General features: G+C 47.6%; 1 protein-coding gene and 1 long non-coding RNA gene across 3 annotated transcripts; one reads left to right on the top strand and one right to left on the bottom strand.

Moving 5' to 3' along the window:
* Positions 1-2,872: 2,872 nt before the first annotated feature.
* SLC49A3 (solute carrier family 49 member 3) lies at positions 2,873-17,584 on the top strand. Its single transcript, XM_061553197.1, has 10 exons — positions 2,873-5,367; positions 5,903-6,061; positions 6,734-6,953; positions 7,618-7,694; positions 8,759-8,896; positions 9,509-9,625; positions 10,732-10,884; positions 11,915-12,072; positions 12,705-12,823; positions 14,537-17,584. The coding sequence occupies exons 1-10, from the start codon at positions 3,037-3,039 to the stop codon at positions 14,665-14,667; spliced, it is 3,603 nt and encodes a 1,200-aa protein (XP_061409181.1). The 5' UTR covers positions 2,873-3,036; the 3' UTR covers positions 14,668-17,584.
* LOC133343527 (uncharacterized) lies at positions 10,803-20,594 on the bottom strand. 2 transcript variants are annotated; one of them, XR_009755255.1, is made up of 3 exons: positions 20,515-20,594; positions 14,611-14,698; positions 10,803-10,970 (listed from the first exon to the last, which is right to left on the bottom strand). It is a non-coding gene; the product is annotated as an uncharacterized LOC133343527 (long non-coding RNA). The 2 variants fall into 2 exon arrangements; XR_009755256.1 differs by having other exon boundaries at positions 10,900-10,970; positions 14,512-14,698.
* Between the last annotated feature and the right edge of the window lie 190 nt (positions 20,595-20,784).

The raw sequence follows: 20,784 nt of genomic DNA, 5'->3' as shown, positions 1-20,784 counted from the left end.
TGAACCGATATTGTTACCAGTCTCATTGGCCATCATCCCTCTTGATTGATGTGTTTTGTCCAAGCCCGCGACTTGTCTTCCGTCAAAATTGTCTGCGATTTGCATGAGTTCCGTGATCCATGTGTTCCTGTTCGTGTGTCTGTGTAATTCCCAGAATCGATCTCTCCACGCTTCTTTGTTGACTTTTTAGCCCTGCTCCATGTTCACTGTCACAGTCCATGTTTCCAAATTATGCGCCATGGCAGGTAATTTGCAATGATTGAAAACGTCCTCCATGAACATTGCTGCTTTTCGCAATCAAAGTTAATTCACCAAAAGCACTCCATCCCAGCTCTTGTTTTCACAGCAAGCATTATGAAGATGCATAAAAACCAATGTGATTGGGTTCATTAAATTTACTGAGTGGCCAATTGCAGCCTAAGCCACTGAACTAAGGTTTTAGACATTGAAATAGCCATACACGTAAACAAATCTACACGGCAGGTATGTAATGAAGATTATAGACAACTGGAAAACACAACTGGGTAAAGTATGTAAAACTAGGGCAATTATTAAAGGCGGACTGGAATCAAAATTATGAAATAAAGATTAGCACGGTTGCCTATGTACGGTGCGCAAAAAGTTTAACATACTGTACACACCGCTTGTGGTTTAGTAGTATGCATTGGCACAGTTATGAATGGAAGTCTTCAGAGGTAACAACAGTAAAGGATTTGCTGATATTTGCTGTACCTCGCGTCCTGGTTATATCCACTCGTGCTTAATTGTTTTGCAATATCTCAAGACTTGGCCAATATCAAAACCCATGACCAATCTCGCGATAGAGAAAACTTCCCTTGTCAATGCTTGTGACTAAACTCATCACGCTCGCTGATGACATAATAATCAATAATGATCATAGATTTATAATTTATAATAAAATGGGCAAATAAAGTTTGCCAAATGACAATCCAGTACTCTATACGTTGTTTAAAAATCTCTAAGAGCCTAAATGGGCCCTAAACCACTGACTGGACATGGTAGACATTGAGAACAGCCAGACATGCTGAACCTCCAAAGAACCATGTAATAATGATTCAACAAACCCCACTGCACCCTAGCTTGTTTATCAACATTACGTTCAAGAATCAGCTCTACACTATTGATAAACATTTTATGAAAGCCGCAATGAACCCATCATCCCGATATAATCTGTAGTGAAATTGGCGCCTCCGGTGGCTTCAGCGAGTCGCCGAGTGAACCAATTTCACGAATCCAATCCAAATGAATTCTCAACACACTCGGCTACTGAGAACGCAACAAGTCGACTTTAATAAATCAACAGATGCTTCCGCGCGTGCATAAACCATATATTACAAAGACACAGTGGATGTAGATAGCCTAGCAGGATCGTGTGTGCATTGGGTTATTGAAATGGGCCACCGTCACCACCACCGAGACGCGTCGAGAATAAATGTGGGGTACCATGAACATATCATCGCTGTCAACCCATATGGCTGACCCCTTGTTCTTGTACAGGGACATTGCCAGGTCCATACGGCGTACAGCCGTTTCAATAAGAGCAAAAAAAACGTGTTTTTGCCCCCTATTTGTGTGTTTCTCCATTGTGATGGCACTTTGTGGGATGAACGTTAATATTTATAAGGGCACGTGGTGACCAATAAGGTCTGAATTGGTTTGTAATAAGGTAAGGCACTGATAAGAGGTTGACATATATGACCTATTGGCTGCACCCCCACCCCCCTCCATAATGTAAATAAACTTTTATTTCAACAAAAAATTGGGGTGGGCTCTGAACGTGGGTCCACAATAAGTTGTCACCCCCTTCCTCATGCTTGTCGTCAGAGCCTGCACCCACCACCACCACCCACCACCACACACCACCCACCACTCACCACCACACACCACCACCAGACACCACCACCACCACACACCACCTACCACTCACCACCACCACTCACCACACACCACCCATCACTCACCACCACACCCCACCACCACCACCCACCACCACCCACCACCACACACCACCACACACCACCCACCACTCACCACCACACACCACCACCACCACCACCACCACCACCACACCACCACCACCACCCACCACCACCACTCACCACCACACACCACCACCCACCACCCACCACCCATCACCCACCACTCACCACCCACCCACCATCCACCACCACCCACCACCACACACCACCACCCACCACCACCCACTAACACCCACCCACCACCACCCACCACCACCACCCAACACCACCATCACCCTCCACCAACACCACCCACCACCACCTACCACCCACCACCACCACCCACCACCACCACCCACCACCACCCACCACCACCACCCACCACCACCACCCACCACCACCACCACCCACCACCACCACCGACCACCCACCACTCACCACCCACCACTCATCAACACCACCCACCACCACACACCACCACCCACCACCACCCACTAACACCCACCCACCACCACCCACCACCACCACCACACACCACCCACCATCACACCATCACCCACCACCAACACCACCCACCACCACCTACCACCCACCACCACCGACCACTCACCACCCACCACTCATCACCCACCACCCACCACCACCACCGACCACTCACAATCACCCACCACCACCACCGACCACTCACAATCACCCACCACTCACCGCCACCACCCACCACCACTCACCACCACCCACCACACTCGTGAAATGGCCACCCATCCCATTGTCCCCAGTACCAAACGACACCAGCAATCGCCCCGACATGCCGGGCCTTGGTGATGTCCTGCGTCGCAGCGCCCCTTCCGGACACCTTGAGACGGTGGCGGTGGCTCACGAGCGGGGGAGGGGCCCCCAGTCACGAACTCTGTGCGGAAGAGATTGCGTAACAGCAACAGCAGCAGCACATGACCGCCCGGAGACTCTTACAAAGCACAACAACAGCGGCAACGCGCCGTAACATCATCGCACGAGTGCAAGTCACACGGGGACGAAAGGCGGAGAACTCGACTGGGGGATGTCGGCGGAGGGCGAGGCTGGAGCGGCCGCAGGCGCGGGGGTCGGCGGGGCTGCGTCGGTCCCGGACGCGGCTGGAGACGGCGGCGAGACCGAGGGTCTGAACGTGGAGCCTGGGGACCAGGCCGCGCCCGAGGGACCAGGGGATCGGGCAGGAGCCCGTGTCGGAGAGCCTCAAGGGGAACATGAAGGCGAGGCCGAGCCGCGTGGGCCCGAGATGCGGACCGCGATCTCTGAGGAGCCTGCTGGGCCAGGAGAGGCAGGACATGGGAGCATGGAGACGGAGCGACTTGGGGACCAAGGCGGGTGTGAGGACACGGGGGATCAGGACGGAGAGCCTCGAGATCAGATGGGGGACCAGGCCGTGGATTGTGAAACGTACCCTGAGGACCAGGACGAGCTGAAACACCGCGTAGATGGACCCACTGATGACCGTGCTGGGTCTCCGGCGCCAGAGGATCGGACATTAGAACCTGAGAACTTTACTGAGGCTCAAGAGCCCCGGGATCAGACGATGGAGTCGGAGGCCCCTGAGGAGCAGCCTGGATCCGAGGAGCCCGCGCATTGGGATGTGGATCCCAAGGATCAAGTTGGGCTGGGAGCGCCAGAGGTACAGGCCATGACGCCTGAACAGAACCTTGAGGACCAGGCTGGGCTGGGAGCGACAGAGGATCGGGCCATGACGCCTGAACAGAACCCTGAGGACCAGACTGGGCTGGGAGCGCCAGAGGATCAGGCCATGACGCCTGAACAGAACCTTGAGGACCAGGCTGGGCTGGGAGCGACAGAGGATCGGGCCATGACGCCTGAGCAGGACCCTGAGGACCAGGCTGGGCTGGGAGCGCCAGAGGATCAGGCCATGACGCCTGAACAGAACCTTGAGGACCAGGCTGGGCTGGGAGCGACAGAGGATCGGGCCATGACGCCTGAACAGGACCCTGAGGACCAGGCTGGGCTGGGAGCGCCAGAGGATCTAGCCATGACGCCTGAACAGAACCTTGAGGACCAGGCTGGGCTGGGAGCGACAGAGGATCGGGCCATGACGCCTGAGCAGGACCCTGAGGACCAGGCTGGGCTGGGAGCGCCAGAGGATCGGGCCGTGATGCCTGAACAGGACCCCAAGGATCAAGTTGGGCTGGGAGCGCCAGAGGATCAGGCCATGATGCCTGAACAGGACCCTGAGGACCAGGCTGGGCTGGGAGTGCCAGAGGATCGGGCCATGATGCCTGAACAGAACCCTGAGGACCAGGCTGGGCCAGAACAAACAGACGATGAAGCCACAGAACATAAAGGAGAAATTGAAGACCAGGCAGAACCAAAGGAGTCAGAGGAACGGATGATGGACTCTGAGGGCCAAATTAGGCCAGAAGATGTAGAAAACTGCACCGTAGAGTCAGTGAAACTTGAAGACCAGTCTGGGTGTTCTGAGGAGCCAAGGGATCAAGACATTAACACTGAGGACCATGGGTTTGGAAGATCAATTGATCAAAACATGCAGTCGGGAGACCTTGAAAATCAGACTGTGACAGGGGATTCAGAAGATCGGACCGTAGATCCTGAAACCCATGTTGAGTCTGAGAAGGAGGATGATCGAACCGTGGAGCCTGAGAACTTGACTGGGGCTGAGGAACCAGAAAATCAGAACACAGTGTCGGGAGACCAAGCAAAGCAAGAAGAGCCAGAGGATAGAATATTGGAGCCTGAGGAAGTCTCTCCTGAGCAACTCCGCGAGACTACCATAGATTATGGGAATCGGATAGCAGAGCCAGAGGCACTGGACCGGCAGGGACACTATGGGGCCCTGACCGTACCGAGCAACTTGGTAAAACTCAAGGAGCGTGGCGACTTGGTTTGGCCACGGGAGGCAGAAGATTTAGCTGGAAAGCCGGAGGAGGCCGGGGATGAATTAGTGGAACCGATAGAGTTCGGGGATATGGCCAAGCCAGAAAGTGTCCAGACTGGGAGTAGGGGGGAACATGGGAATTGGCGTCGGGAGCCCATGCTTGGAGCCCGGCCAAAGGAACCCCCCAGGGTTCAGGGAGAGCCAGGGGACCTCATTGACGTGGCCTTGGATCAAGATGAACCCATGGATCAACCCATTGAACAAGGGGAGCCCAGGGGCCTGACCAGGCCTCGCGATCTTGGGAACCAGGCAATTAGGTCCTGGGATCTGACTGAGCCGGGGGAGGATGGGGAAAGGCTGCTTGGCATGACCGAGCACCCTGATGACTCCTTGGGGTCCGTGGATTCCGGGGCCCATGTTTACCATGTGTATGCGCGCCGCTGGTTCGTGCTGGCGGTCCTGTGCCTGCTCAACCTATCCAATGCCCTGGTGCGTGCATCACCCTCACAGTTTTCCTGATTGTCTTTTGTTACACGTATTTATTTCAAAGTGGTACAGTTTGGGGTTTTTTTCCAAAGAGTAGGTACCAGAAATGTGTGTGGTTACGTTGAAGCCCATGTGACCTCATTTCCAGAAGTTAAGGTGGAGGAAAGAGTATTGCTCAACCGGACCAATGTGCGCAGAGGTTAAGTGTTTTTTTAGTCTGAAAGCGAACATACTGTTACGTATACAACAGTACCTTAGTCAGATCATGATCACAAATCACAATTTTAATGAGCATGTAAATGTGAACAAGTTCTTGTAGCCTAAAATTTACGAACGCTCGAGTCATGAAAATTACGAACTGTTTACCTTCATGGAAACTGTCGAAATAATTTTGGTCCTGAAAAGTATGTAATAAGGCTGTTGTGAATGCCCCAGAGGATTACAGATGTTGCATGTTACATGTGCATACACAGACATTTGTATATTCACTGCTGAATGAAGAATGTTAATTGTGATGCCTCTGTTTTGTCTTATACAGATTTGGCTGAGCTTTGCGCCCATAGCAGACAAAGCTGCCACGTTCTTTGGCATCTCACTGGCGCAAGTTAACTGGCTGGCGGTCGTCTTTCTGGTTGCCTGCATCCCATGTGGCATAGTGGCCTCATGGTCCATGGACAGCATTGGTTTGCGTGTAACGGTACGGCCTTTTGCAGCCTTTGTTTCTCCATCTCTTGGCGAGAGCACAACACGTTAAATTTCATCATTGACAGGCGTTGCACGTCTGCAGCTGATATTTTAATCCGGGAGTTCCAGTATAATTTTTTTCCAAAATTGTTTTTGTGCTTTTGTCTGTGTTGCTCTCTGTATGTATGTGATTGCATTTGTCCATGTATTTCTGCTTTGGTATTTATGTTTATTTTCCAGTGTCGTGGCACAACATAAGCAGGGAGTCTGTCGTTTACAGTGTGGTCCTGGTGATGGAACAGGGGTCATATGCCATGAACCATTGCAGATGGGAAAGGGGGAAATAAGGCCAGACCACAGCGGCCAGCTGCTTTAAAATGAGCACTGAGCCACGGACCCTGGTGTTATTGTCTCCATTGCCTTTTATGAAGACTCGTCCTTTAACCTCCAACCCCCCCCCCCCCCCACCAGAATGGCACCTCGCTGTACCGTGACTGTCCGCATGTATTTTACCCCCTTCATGTGATGTTTATTGCCCATAAACAAGGTCAGGGAACTCCTGCACAAAGTGAAACCGGGACGAGGCAGTTGACTTGCACGAATTATTTTCGCGACGGTTGGGGCAAATGTTCACGTCTGCATGTAACGTTGCCTGCTAATGGACGGCTGTCTGCTCCTCCTGCAGCTGGTGCTGGGCTCGTGGCTGAACGCGCTGGGGAGCGTGCTTCGAGCGCTGTCCGATCACCCGCTCATGCCCACGGCCCTGAAGGGCTTCCCGCTGCTAATGACGGGACAGACCCTGGGAGCGCTGGCGCAGCCCTTCCTGCTCTTCGCCCCCACCAAGTTGGCTGCTGTTTGGTTTCCCGACAGCCAGCGAGCAACGGCCAACACCCTGGCCTCTATGTGTGAGGGAATCCACTTGCCTTTCTCTATGTTGCGCCACTTGCATTTAATGTGCGATTCACTAATTGTTGTGTGGAACGGTGATGCGTTTATCGTACTGTGCTATGAACCCTGAATTCTGAGTTCGATTCACGGCCACAGATATCTTCAGTCGTGAGTGATAGCCGAATCGGTTTGGGTCACCCCTCCCAAACCAACTGACAAGCGTTGTAAAATATGGTCACATAACCCCCTTGACCAACAAGAACTTCCTCCAGTGTATTACCAAAGAGTAAAAACGCGCCTCTTTTACCCCTAGCCCCACCACACTTAGAAGTGTTGGTGTGGTATGTCAACTGATATTTACCATTGGTATGCCTTGACATATTTGGCCGTATTGACAATATTTTAATGCCCTCATCAATAAAGTACTGCCAGTTCTCTGTGCAGTGACGGATGCTGGTATTCGCAGACACACAAAACAGTCGTGGTATTATAACAGAAAACAACAATAATTTGAATTAAATGAACATTTTAAATTATGGTAATTATAAATGTGCATGAACTTAAGGGAGAACGCCAAAGCCTGAATTTGATGCAGCTCACAGATAAAATTACTGTAATGTGTAATTAAGGAACGCTGGCTTGCTTCGTTAAACAATGTGATTCTCTTGTGCCTCTCCACAGCCAACCCCCTGGGAATTCTGCTGGCCAATGTGCTGTCCCCTATCATCGTCTATGAAGCAGATCAGATACCTATGATGGTAATGCTAACGCAGCGTTCGATGCATTTGCCACCACCGGGGTCCAACTCGGCGCACAATCTGCCTTCACTAACGTTTACTAGGAATGCTGTGTTCAGTACAGATTCAAAAGGGGTCACCAGTTTAAATATTTAACTTATTGTGACATATTGCCCAGTCAAAGTATATGCCCCTTGATTAAAATTAAATTCCTTTATCTTCAATGGAAATATTATTTGACAGAACCATATAGAATACAGCACTATGCGCCTACTTTTATTGATATAGATTTCAGCAACAAAAGTAATTGGTTTACCAAGGCTTGGTGTACAATTTATTTTGGCTTCTAGGACCAAACCATCCCATTGCAACAACCGCCGGTAATTAAAGTGTATTTGCAGTGTATGCGCACGACATTATAACAGTCATTTTATGTTTTGTCGCGATACATTAACGATTGCCTTTAACAAAGTCACCTAGAATGTGGCCAATCTCATCCGATCTCGGAGGCTAAGCAGGGTTGAGTGGATAGTGCTTGTATTTGTGACCACCATGCGTTAAACAGGTGCTGCACAACTGCAGTGTGGTTATTAGAGTGCATTGGAGTGCAGCAAGATCCAGTATCTTACTGCTCTGCTCTCAACGTCTATGATGTCCACATTCAATTTGCACTGACCAGCATGGCGAAGTATACCCAAATAACCTCCACCACCTGCATGGCATGGGGAGGCCTTCGTCCAGCTTTGGATTGACAAAAAGGCTGTACATTCATTATTGTGGATTTGAGTATCTGCTGTAACACACCGTTACCCAGTGGAGGTTCAACCTGTGCAGGTTGTCTGCATGTGTGGTGTACACGCCTGCTTGTAAGCGGGTGCCGTGGCATCGCGTGATTGTGTGGGGGTGCAAGGACCCTGGTGCACGCCATGAAATTGCGTCACCTGCCCAATGTACTTCACCTCTTCCTAGCCCGGTGCCTGGACTTCTCCGGCCCAAGGGAGGCCCTGGTAAAGCTGCACCGCCTGCACACTTTAGCCATGCCACAACGCCGCATGCCTCGCTAATGGCCGCTTCTGCCTCCGCAGCTGTACCTGTACTGCCTGCCGGCCGTGCTGGCCTGCGCCCTGGCCACGTGTGGGGTGTGCAGCGGCTCGCCTCCCACACCCCCCTCCCTCGGAGCCACCCACCCCACCGGCGAGCCATTCTGGCGCAGCGTCAAAGCGGTAAATCCTGTGGGTGAAAGCCTGTCGAGGACGTACACTGTGCTGCGCCTGCGCTTCTGTACCACGACACATGTTGGGCATATTTCTAAGAGTTTAAGGCTAAGTAGCATTTGACCAAATCGCCTGGAGTGTGCCCTATCTCGTGTGTCGGAAGCCAAGCGGGTTCAGCCCGAATAGTTCCTGGATGGGTGACCTCGATCCATAAACGGGTGTTGTAGGCTGCTGTGGGGCTATTTTTGGGTAGCATACGGCAGTGCAGAAAATGCCAATGTTGCGCTGCACTTGTTTTTCCCCGACTGCGCAGCCCACTCGTCACCACCTTCATCAGCCCACACTGGCCAACTTGTTGAAGTATTGGTCAAGTAACCAACACTGAATCGCGACACCATCATACAGCAGGGGATTGACAAAATGGCTGTGCACACGGGACATGTCCAAGAGGGGAAGTAGGAGCAGACGCTTTGCTTTTTGAGCACGTTTAATCGTACCCCAGGCTCTTGTTTTTCTTCCCTCTTTGGTCACGCGCTCAAGAGAACCGCTTTCCCCTTTTGTTGTGGCCTGGCTTCGGTGCCGACGTTTGCCGTGCGCCTGCGTGTTGTCTGTGCCGTGCAGGTGATGACCAACAAGCCGTACCTCGTGCTGTTCTTCTGTTTTGGTGCCGGCGTGGCCCTGTTCACCGCCTTCACAACGTTGCTGGAGCAGATCCTGTGCTCGCGGGGATACTCGGACGTACGGGGCTCTCCCACCTCTCCTTCCCATCTGTCACTCACTCTCCCGTTTATTCAAACGCTGTATTCTTTTGTTTTTTAGAGACTTGCCAAATTTAAACAGGCTGAATAGCTACGATAATTAATGCCGGATATGGCCAGCTGTTCTTTTTACGCAAAGCATGTTTAATTTGGCTCCTCTCCAAGATCTACAGCTTTCCCGGAGGAAATGTTTAAGTTCATATGACTAGCATCTAAGGGAATAGACTGGTAAGTGTAGACAATTTAGGGCAGCATTATTTGTAATGAGCGATCTTGCCTCAAATAGCCTGCAGCTTGCAGTGTGCTGAATCGCAACACCCTGTGTCTTTAATACAGGGTTTCCCACATCATTCATGTCCCACACTTTGCACGTTTACCAACCTCCATTCAAATGCGAAATAGCTCGTTACTTGTAAACTTGATAATAAATGCAATTGTAATCCTTTGTCTTATAAATGCCATTCTACATATGAGTTCCTTTCACGAGTTTCATACGGAATGTTATTTTGGATTGCACACTAGATTTCTGTTGTGCATAGTTGTGTTTGTTTATTGTTTTACTATTATTCATTCGTCATTTTCTCTAAACGTTCCCTGCTTTTGTTCTCTCCAATAGCTGTGAACCCTCCCTTCCCATTTAACTTGCCGTTTTGGCCGGGTTGCCATTGAAAGAATAGCTTCTTGGCTCAGTGGGCCTTACCAAAAATACACTGTCTGAATCACTGCTTAATAAACACGCCCCATGTGACGTGAAGAGAGCTGATTAAATTAAAAATACAAGATCATGTACGAGTACACCTGTTCCCACGCGACCTCGGCACGACTGTTGCCACCTACGCCACGTGGGATGTGTCTACCAATCGTCGGTCACGTGCAACATGCAATCACCAGATTTTATTTGAATGGAGATTGTTAAACAATGAAAATATGAATGGGGAGAAGTGGAGTTTGAAAAACCCTGCTTTATTGTGACATTTTTATTAAAAACCTCAGCAATGTTGGTGGATATGTGAAGCGAAAAATACGTTAGCGATCCATGTTTTTATCATCAGGCTTCTGTGGTCTGCTTTGATGTTTCCGTTGCAGAGCTTCTCAGGGCTGTGTGGAGCGCTGACGATCGGGTTCGGAATCATCGGTGCTGGGCTGGTAGGCCTCTACGTCGACCGCTCCAAGAAATTTGTGGAAGTAACCAAGATCAACTTCTGCCTGGCAGCGTTGGCGGCCTGCGTGTTTGCGATGGTGAGCGAGTCGCTGGTTTGCACGGCCCTGCATTGGGTCGGTGTTCTGCTGCGTTTTACACCCCTGTCAGGGTGGCATATACTTATCTGGCGGAGAAAGAGAGCGAGAAAGATACATTTTTAATAACAAGAGAGCATTCGTAATTATTCAGTTTTATATATAAATACATTAATGGAAAGATACTTTTGAGTTTCCTTCTCAATGAAATAATAATGTCTACTGATTCGTGGTATGAATTAAATGCTCGTGCAGCATTTTACGAGCAGCATTCATCTCGGATGTATAGCTCGAGCGAGGCTGTAGTCATCTGACGAGGGATGCACAATGATGACAGTGGCGACATGACAGCTCTGAGATCAAGACTCAAGTATTTTTTCTCCACCGTTGCCATTCCTTCACTCCTTGCATGTTTGCCAAATATAAACGAGCAATGGCATGCCTTTTTATAATTGGCATGTCTGAGATCATATGCTGCCTAAAGTTGCCCAGCGGGTAGAAACTAAAATGGAATTTGCGCGCGTTCTCATTATTGTTTCTGATCGTTGATTCACAACTTCTGCAACATTTATAAATGTATGTATGTTGCACATATCCAACCGTGCTCGTAAAGCCAACTGACTGGAACGTGAAAATGCAATTTTTGGAAAGACTTCGTTCAAAATAGGCAATATATTTGTAATCCTTGCTCATATAAATGCCATTTTAAATTATGTGAGTTTCTCCGTCTTGTGTAATGCTATTTTGGATTGTTTACTCGATGTCCACTGGACATAATTCTGATTGTGAATTATTATATTTATTATTATCAGTTTTTTTTTACATGTAGCCCCTGAAAATCCTCCCTTCCCATGTGACGTGCTGGCTACTGTCGTATCAGCTATTTTATGCAGCCCCTGTAAATCCTTTCCTTGTAATGCGCCGCTTTGGCTGGGTTGCCATTGAAAAAGAGCTTTGTAGCTGTGGGCCTTAGCCGAAATAAACTGATTGACTGATTTTGTGATTTTCTAAAGTTACCCCCTTCCTGCTGCAGGTGTGTGGCATGCGCGACCAGCAGTATGTGATTGCCGTGGCGTGCTGCGTCTTCGGGATGTTCGGCTTCTCCATTTATCCCGTGTGCATGGAGCTGGGTGTCGAGTGCACCTACCCGGTCGGGGAGGCCACCAGTTCAGGCATCCTCTTCATCTCAGGGTGAGAAGGGCTGAATGTTTGGACAGCCCACACCCCCCCCCCCCCCCGTATTAACTCTCTCACTATTTTCCAATACAGTTGCCTCCTTGACTCTATACACTTGCTCCACCTTCATTTTTGTGGTGAGGATATTCCAGCAGAAAATAAGTCCACTCCTTGGTCTTCAATACAGCCAGACACAGCCACTTTGGCTTCTACAGCAAAAATATGACCGTGCATGTGTCTCTTCAGATTTCTGAATGAAAATTGGCAGAGATATTGCTAGTTGGGGGCCAGGTCTGGGCTGTGCAGTGTTATGGTTCAACTCTACAAGCAGCATAGACACATCGGAGCTTGTGAACTGGATCAATTTCATGAAGGAGCAACAAACCACGAGTCAACATTCCCCCCGCCCTCCCCATAGCATATCTTTGTGCAGTGTGGTGGCATACCCTTGTCGTTTCTGGGAAAGACCAACAGACACGTGACAACATGTCACAACTTGTCCACTTTGCCTTCTCCACTCCTGCTTTACGCGTGTACATAACTTTTCTAGTGCCCCCCCCACCTCGTAATCAACTCAAGCAAATGATCCACCCGATTTGACAGGCCTGCGTTCGACCCCCGTGTTCTGTGCGGTGTGTGGCGCGCAGGCAGCTGCAGGGCGTGCTGTACATCGTGCTGATGCAGGCGGTCGCGCGACCGCTACCGGCCACAGCCGTCCCTGCCGCCGTGTGCCATGGCAATGGCGTGACGCCGCAGGACTGGACCGGTAATTGGGTCTGATTTTTTTTCTGCTGTGTTTACTCTGGGGAAGGATGTTAGGGATGGGTGATGGTGGTGGTGAGGAGCTGCAGAGGAGAATTTCAAGCTTTCTCAAATATGCCTGGTTAAAATTGATGCCCCTTTGCCTCCCCAGCATCTCCTATCATTTCTATTATCCCCTTGTATTAAACACCATCCCTAGTGTCTTTATCCATGAATATACCACTGGGACATCTCCCCTCTCTAAATAAGGTCATGTTTGTAACAGTGTGACAGGCCCTGTAAACCTACAGAGACAAAACAACAAAGCTGTCTGGGTTGTACAGCGTGTGTGCCCTTGCAGCAAGATCATGTCACTTGTTTTTTTTCAAACCATGTGGCTCTTGTTGACGATGTTTTAATTTGTGGCTGCGCGCTTTGTTTGCGGTAATGTGTAAATAAACCGTCAGATTATCCGTTTTCTTTTAATTAAATTTGATCATCTTTCAGTTGGTTTATGTAATGGACTGTAATATGCTTCCTGCCAACGTGTACAATCGTATTGTTTCTTGTCTGTGTGAGTGTGTTGTCTGAGCCTCTAAATAGCGTACGTGAATGTTTTCCAGGTCAGTCATCGTCCGCACATTTTAAGTGGCATGATCAATGGAGGCTTTCACCTTCATTTACACACCTGTGGCACACTACATTGTGATGATTTGTATTTTGGCATCTAGCGATGAACCCTGGTGACTTAATGAATTTGTTCGATTTTATTCAAAAGTGGTTTGTTTATATTTTTAGCAGGGGTGACATGAGCCCATTACATACAGCAAATACTAATTCAAAAACGCTAAATGTACACGTCCATTCATATGTCGTGAGCTTATAAATCCATATCGATGAATTGAGGCATCTTTCCACCTTGAGTAACCATTTTAATGGTGGCTAATGCTATTTGAATCGTCAAGGATGTTTCATTAACTTCGTATTAGGTTATCCGTGAGACCTCATTTACATGCACCTGTTTACACTTAATTTGATGTACAAGTCAAGGGAAAAATACATTAAACAAGTGAAAAATCAGGTGGATAGTAACGTTGGTGACCATGCTCGCATATCTCCTTGCAGTAACACACGGGTAGATTTACACAGCTTGCATAAGCTAGCGGTGGCGGTGGTGGAATTTGTTGACGCGTTCACATATATGGTGTTGAGTTAGTTTGCCCTCTGTTTACTGCGAATATCAAGACACTGGTGGTGAGGCACTAATAATTGGCACACTGCCACAGAATGTGTTCTCACAAAACTAACTTGGATAGCAAACTTGTTGTTTTGGACCGCGTGAGACGAGAGCACGTGTGTGCGGTAACCCGTGATGGTGTGTGTGTGGGGAGCGGTAGTGTAGCGGTTAACCCACTGGCCTATGAATCTGGCGACACGGGTTCGATTCTGGCTCACGGCCAACACCAGTGACGATTATCTGAACCATTCCTGGGCCTCCACTAGGTCAACTCAGCCTCAATTGAGTATCTAGTGTTACGTATAAAAACATTGCCACTAGGGAGACAAATGCGGCCGGGTCTGGTGCTGCTACCCACCCCCTCGTGTACCATTACGGCCTTCTGCATAGGTGCTTACTGACAGCATTTGCCCCAACAGTCTGTTAAAGGCTATACGGGGGATCTTTGTTTTTGTGTGTGACTGCCCAACGCTGACTTGTTGTGCCGGCTTCTCCTCACAGTCTCCGTATTGCTGTTTGCCGGGATTGCCATGCTTGGCGCGTGCTGCATGGTGGTGGCATTCCGGACCGAGTACCGGAGACGAAAAGCGGAGGCTGTGGAGTCGTCGGAGAGTGAGCCGCTCCTTGTGTGAGCCAAAGAGGGTTGAATTCGTCACCCGCGTTCTGTTCAAAGATGGATGAAAGCCACGGTTCTTCCCACTCCTGCCTGTCAACGGATCTCATCATTGCGTCTCGCACGTATAGATTCGTATAAATCATCCACATACAGTAAAACCTTGGATTGCGAGTAACTTGGTCTGCGAGTGTTTTGCAAGACCAGCAAAAAATGTAAATACATTTTTATTTGATAAACGAGCGAGGTCTTGCAATACGAGTACTGTAGTTGTACAGTATATGCTTTGTCTGCCGAGCGTCACGTGATCACAACTGAGCCGATGGTTCTCTCTCTCGCTGCGGAATTATGGGTAATCGTCTCCCATGCTCGGTCTCAGTCGGCGTGCCTCACTCGTATAGTCAACATTCGTGCGAGCGTATACTGTTTACTATAGTGTTGTGACCACGAGTATGTGCGTAAAGCATTTTTTTATTGTGTCCAAGTGTAGTGACTGTCCTTTAGTAACTATACTGCAAGTGAAAGTCGTCCTTCACAATAACCCTCCTCTCTCTCGTCTCCCTCACACCAGCCACGATTAAATTTCATTAATAAATTTGATTACTTTATATAAAATTTAAATAATAAAAAAATTAAAAGGTATTTTGTATTAATCATTTTTATATGAATACAGTATTTTTGGGTTGTGGAACGAATCATCTGAGTTTCCATTATTTCTCATGGGGAAATTCGCTTTGATATACGAGTGCTTTGGATTACAAACACGTTTCCGGAACAAATTATGCTCGCAATCCAAGGTTTTACTGTATAGAGATCCCTCGATTAACCTAGACAGAGAATGAGCTGATTTTTGCATGATGCTCAGTCCACTACCTCATTTGGGGGAAAAAGTTCTTCAAATACACATTTTTAAAGAAAATTTCTTAGGATTACCATAGTAATTTTAATCTGTTACAGCACATAGTAAGTTTATAATTTACACACTAATCGTATATTTCATACTTTACACCTGGCAAAAACTAACGGTACTCTTAGTAAACGATTCTCTTGGTAATGTTTTTTTCTATTATTAGGCTGCACGTAGTTACTGAAGCAGCAATGTTTTATCGTATTTTAATTCGCAGGGTATGTGATGGTTCAGTGAGTGGATTGATGTCAGATTTTGTAAGCAGAGGGACATGAGCTTTAATACCACGATGTTTGCTGCTGTTGGGCTTGGTTGCTCCTGTACTGAGCTCTGTCAAGCCCCCTCCTGGGCCAAGCTACCACAAGATAATAATTAGCGTATGGATGCCGTAGTGTGATGCCTCATCTTTTCGAGATGGGAGTTCACTGTAATTATTTTCATTTGTAAATACATGTTTACAATGCGTGGGGCTGCCCAGCAGTGTGGAGATTCTTGGCACGATGCCTGGAATTGGTGGCTGCCAAATCAGTTGCATTCCAAGCCCCAGAACAAACATCGTCCCTGACAGTGGCCATGGAAAGGCAAACCCATGCTTTCTTTCAACCAACTATTTTGTACTCTCGCTGCAAGTTTTGGGCTTTGCTTCCGATGCCTTGTCACATCATCCTCGACGGCGCAAGCAGAACTTTATTTTCATTGGCCACACAGAAAGATGCCTCATTTTTGTTAGTTTACAGCCCTCTAAGCTTGATGCCAGACACTTTATATTTGTAAAGACCAATGATATTAAAAATCTGCTTCTTTTAAAATATATATCAACCATGACTATGCAGTATGTTTAGTTTGATGAAAATATTTTTTGGAAAACATTTTGGAGTGTATTTTTACGTAAATTCCTGTTGTGTAAATGATATGGTGACAGTGTTGTTTTGTAAATGGCGGTGTATTATGTAAATACTGTAGGTGTTGCACTACTTTTTGTCCTGCCTTCCCTAGAATGTGTAATGCCCTCATAATGCAAAAGGTTGAGAGACTGGGCAGTCTTGATCACTGTGATAACTGATTTCACAATAGTGGTGGTGTTTAATCCGCCTGGTATCAATTCATCCTTGTTTTCGAGCTTTCTTTCGGATCTTGTCCTACAATGAATCCACAGGACGAGGATTAATTAAGTTGCCATACATATGCCCAGTTTGGTCATTATAATTACAGTAATCAATGAACACTACGAATCACGAGTATTTGTTGGGAGCACAAAAACCATATGCCAATGACGGTTTTCAGTCACCTTGCAAAGGCAGTGGATTGTGAATGGAAGCCCTTGTGAAATGGCCGCCTGGTATGAGAAATGCTGATGTCAACTTGAGGCTGGGGCAATAGTGGTGGAGTAGACACTGAATCCAGGGTTTGTCTTGTGCAGAGACAGAACATGATCTGCAAGGACAGAGATCAATAGCGGCAAGCAAGTGACGGCAGGACCTCTAAGGCAACGGTCAGATTGCCAAGGTCGAGTTCTGCTAGCGTTCCGAGTTGTGGATTTGCGGCAATTGAAACGTATCCTTGTGAACGAGTTAATGAGCTAATCTCGATTACCCTGAAGTTAAACAGTGGCGTCAGCACTGATTGCTTTGTGGTGCCGGCTGTGTTAAAGGTGATTTGCATGTTTTCTGAATGCAGTTGGGTGATGGTGGGTTTCCCGAGCCCACTGGTGTGGCAATGGCAGGGTGAAAGCTCTCGGCCATGCCGTGTACATTATGCGGGTTCACCCCTGTGAGTTACAGATTATGATAATCAGCTTAGCGCTAGGGTATCCCTGCTATAATACAAACATTAATACGCCAAGCATACCGAAGGCAACGTGAGCAACGCACATGTTTTGACTTGGTCTGTTATACGAAGCTTTAAACACAAGCTCGTCATTACGCATCAAGTTGTATCCCAAGGACAGATTTTGCTCCATTCTGTTTGCTTTCTGTTTCTTGTGTCGAAATAAAACTGGAATAAACACTTGACCAAAATGGAATTTGAAGCTCCGAGTGACTTCGTTTACTTCGTTATAGCATTTATGTAATTCTGCCCTTCTGTCCCATGTACAACACCCTGGAATTCGCCCCGGTTGCTAATGCTTTGCAGACGTGAATAATCCTGACATGCTGGATTGGAGACGCGACTGTATTGGCAACGAGCTGCTATTAATGTTAGCATTCTGACTAACTCGTCTGTTATGAATGTTTTCTTTCACCTTTATTTGACTGGACACACCTTGCAGAAATCGTAAGACAATATGAAACGCATTTTGTTCAGACTTTTGTGTGGCCTATAAATGCATTACCACAAATTTGTATTGTACTGCATTTAAAATATACATGGGTACCTAGTTAATCTATATACATATATGTACGAGGGAGTAACACTCCTAACGCCATACGGATAGATTCAAGAATCCATGCTGTACTGCCATCTGGCCACCTCGGCTTTATGCTCGGAATATCAATCAGGCTGCCGCTCAATTCACCAAACATTTGCTATGAATTGCTTTTCTATAGATTTATTTAGCTTTTACTAATTGTACAAACCCGTGATATAACTTTGCTTCTAGATGCTAATTAAAACTACCTTGCAGACATTCATTTAAAAGTCTTGAAAAATGTGTGAGCTTGTGTCTGAAAGCTTGAGCTACGTGGGGATTGGACTTTTTTTTAAAATTGAAATTAATTTCCGCGGGAACGCCTGCAGACATTTAACGTTTATTTAGGTTGTCATTTGGACCTATTATTTATCGTCTTCCAAACAATCCAACGCTAGAACTGGAATAAAATGAAATACTGTACTCGAAGAAATTCATGTGCTCAAACATGCAGTACAACTAAAATCTGGTGACTGCTGCTGCGTTGGCAGTGGTGCACAAACAACAAATAAAAAAAACTCAACAAATTGTTAATAACACGGGGGCCCATAAAATAAAAATTATATATTACACGCAACGTTTCGGTACGTTGTCCTTCATGGCACGTGTGCTATGAATAATGCGTTGAGGTTTTTTTTTCGTGATGTGACATGTCGCCATCAAAGACGTAAAGTAAATAATGATGCCAGGGGAGATGAGTAATTAATCACCGTATCCTTCAGTTCTCACGGCTTGTTTTTGTCAGTCTGAATCAATTTAGATACTTCACATAACTGGTAAACTATTCAGCCATTTCGCGATGCCATTACAGTAATTGCAATGCACTTGCATAGCGTTTCGACACGACCGCCACTTGTTTGACCCCGTGTTACATGCGAACCAGGTAAATGTGTCCAATATCAGAGTTGAAAAGCTAAAGGATATTGTTACGCTCTGTAGAGCTCCATCAAATGTTGTAAGAGGGAAAATCGGTCAAAGCAGTGCTTCTTGACATGGCCCTCTTGCTTCCCGTGAGAACATCAATAGGCCGATGCGCACATCTTCATGAACGTAAAATGAAAGACAAGCCACGGTTGTGTGGCCATGCAACTCAAACTATGCACCATTTCGTAAAGCCACAAGTACAGAGCCACACGGGATACATTTCATGCACAACAAACCACACCAGGCATGTTTATGGCCATGAAACTCCCCAAGTAGTTCAGTTCAGTTTTCATTTATTTAGTATAGCCCTGTGAGCCATTCGGCTCTTGAATCGGGTGCAACCGCAACAAACAAAAAACATGAACAAGAAAATATCATAAAGTGACTATGCGCAAACAGAAAAATCCAGGAAAAAACTCCAAAATCTTCCAGAAAAAGCACCGTACACCAACGCTGCGTGCAAAAATCCCAGTGGGATGCAGGTCAAACAACAACAACAACCACAAGACAACTTCTATTAAAGCCATCAGTCTAACTCCGTACTACAACAACACAAACATGGCCAAACTAAAAAACTTTTCGAAATCACCAAAATAAAGCCATAAAAGCAATGTAACAGTGATCATAGGAACTGTGACCGAAATTTCACAATAAACGACATAAACAACATGCACCACCACCAAACCCTGCAGCCATAGCTGGCTGCATGAGTCACTCCACAACAGCAGAAGGACCACATTGTCAACCACTTTCATCCAAGTTCCTTCAACCGAGGAACAGCAGAACACCAGCAGCTCTCTGCTGAAGCCCTCTCGCCGTGGCTCGCAGAGCTAAACATTGGCATTTAGGTAGTCACGTAGGTAAAAAATAATATAAATAATTATTATTTCTATTATTTATTTTTTACCTACGTTACTTTACCGAAAAACCTAAGAGTATGAATCCTTGCAGTCACGAAAGCTTCAAATCTAGAATTGGCATTTAGCTCCTGAACGTATTGCTGCGACACGGAATAGAGAGGCCCCTTTGCCCTTGTGTATGATAACTTATGTACGTTTGCACTGTACATTACTTACTTTGTGCACGCTCACAACATTGCTGGTGTCTAAGGGAGGGAAATTGCGAGAGCAACTCTGTCGTGTGAGAAAACATTTATTTTTAAATAACATCAGACAGGCTAGTTGTTCGATTGCGTAAACCCGCCAATACCGGTGTGTTGCAGAGCCAAGCCACAACATTTACAATGCGACTACGACGTTTCGCCAGTAATACAACAGTCGTACTCTTGGCTCTCCAACGCATCGGTGTGCTATACTAATAACGAATTGGCATGTTTTGTTTACGTGACAAACCTTACGAATTGGCTGTGTCGGGTGGTGGCGGGTTTAACGACACATTTAAGCGATCTAACCTAAAAAAACTGTATTATGGATGATATTGTGGTCGTGTTAAACGCCAATTGTTGGTGAGGCAAGCTGTGTGTGTGTGTGCCTAAACGTGCACGTAACATGGCACAAGCGCCGCGACCAACGCCACCGCTACTTCGTGGCGATTGGAGGTTATTGTTGTTGCCGGCGTGTTGTGGCAACACGGGCAGCGAGTGGGCGGACGAGCCGGCATTATCTCACCGCGACCGGGGCGGGATGCCTCCTTGCCCTGCCTCCTCCTCCTCCGACTGGCCTCAACCCGCCATGTCATTACTCCCGCCGCGCGCCCCATTGGTCGCGGCGCGCGCACGTGACTGCGGCGCGGGCTCGCGATTGGTCGCGAACAAACGGTCATAGCAAGATGGCCGTGGGGGGGGGTATGAGGAGGTGGGGAAAAGGGGGCGGAGCTCGCCTCCTCATCCCCGCGGCTCGAGCGAGGGGGGGGTGAGAGCGGAAGTGACGTCGCAGACT

Source organism: Lethenteron reissneri, chromosome 17 (assembly GCF_015708825.2).
Source record: "Lethenteron reissneri isolate LAM-NWPU_2019-01 chromosome 17, ASM1570882v1, whole genome shotgun sequence".
Taxonomy (NCBI): domain Eukaryota; kingdom Metazoa; phylum Chordata; class Hyperoartia; order Petromyzontiformes; family Petromyzontidae; genus Lethenteron; species Lethenteron reissneri.
The sequence above is the reverse complement of the archived record's forward strand: the minus strand, read 5'-3'. Positions and strand labels throughout refer to the sequence as shown.

Excerpts from the sequence above, each read along its gene's own strand:
- SLC49A3 (XM_061553197.1), top strand. The coding sequence starts at position 3,037 with ATGTCGGCGGAGGGCGAGGCTGGAGCGGCCGCAGGCGCGGGGGTCGGC. Across the intron at positions 6,062-6,733 it reads GCATTGGTTTGCGTGTAACG|CTGGTGCTGGGCTCGTGGCT; the intron begins GTACGGCCTTTT and ends CTCCTCCTGCAG. Across the intron at positions 9,626-10,731 it reads GCTCGCGGGGATACTCGGAC|AGCTTCTCAGGGCTGTGTGG; the intron begins GTACGGGGCTCT and ends TTTCCGTTGCAG.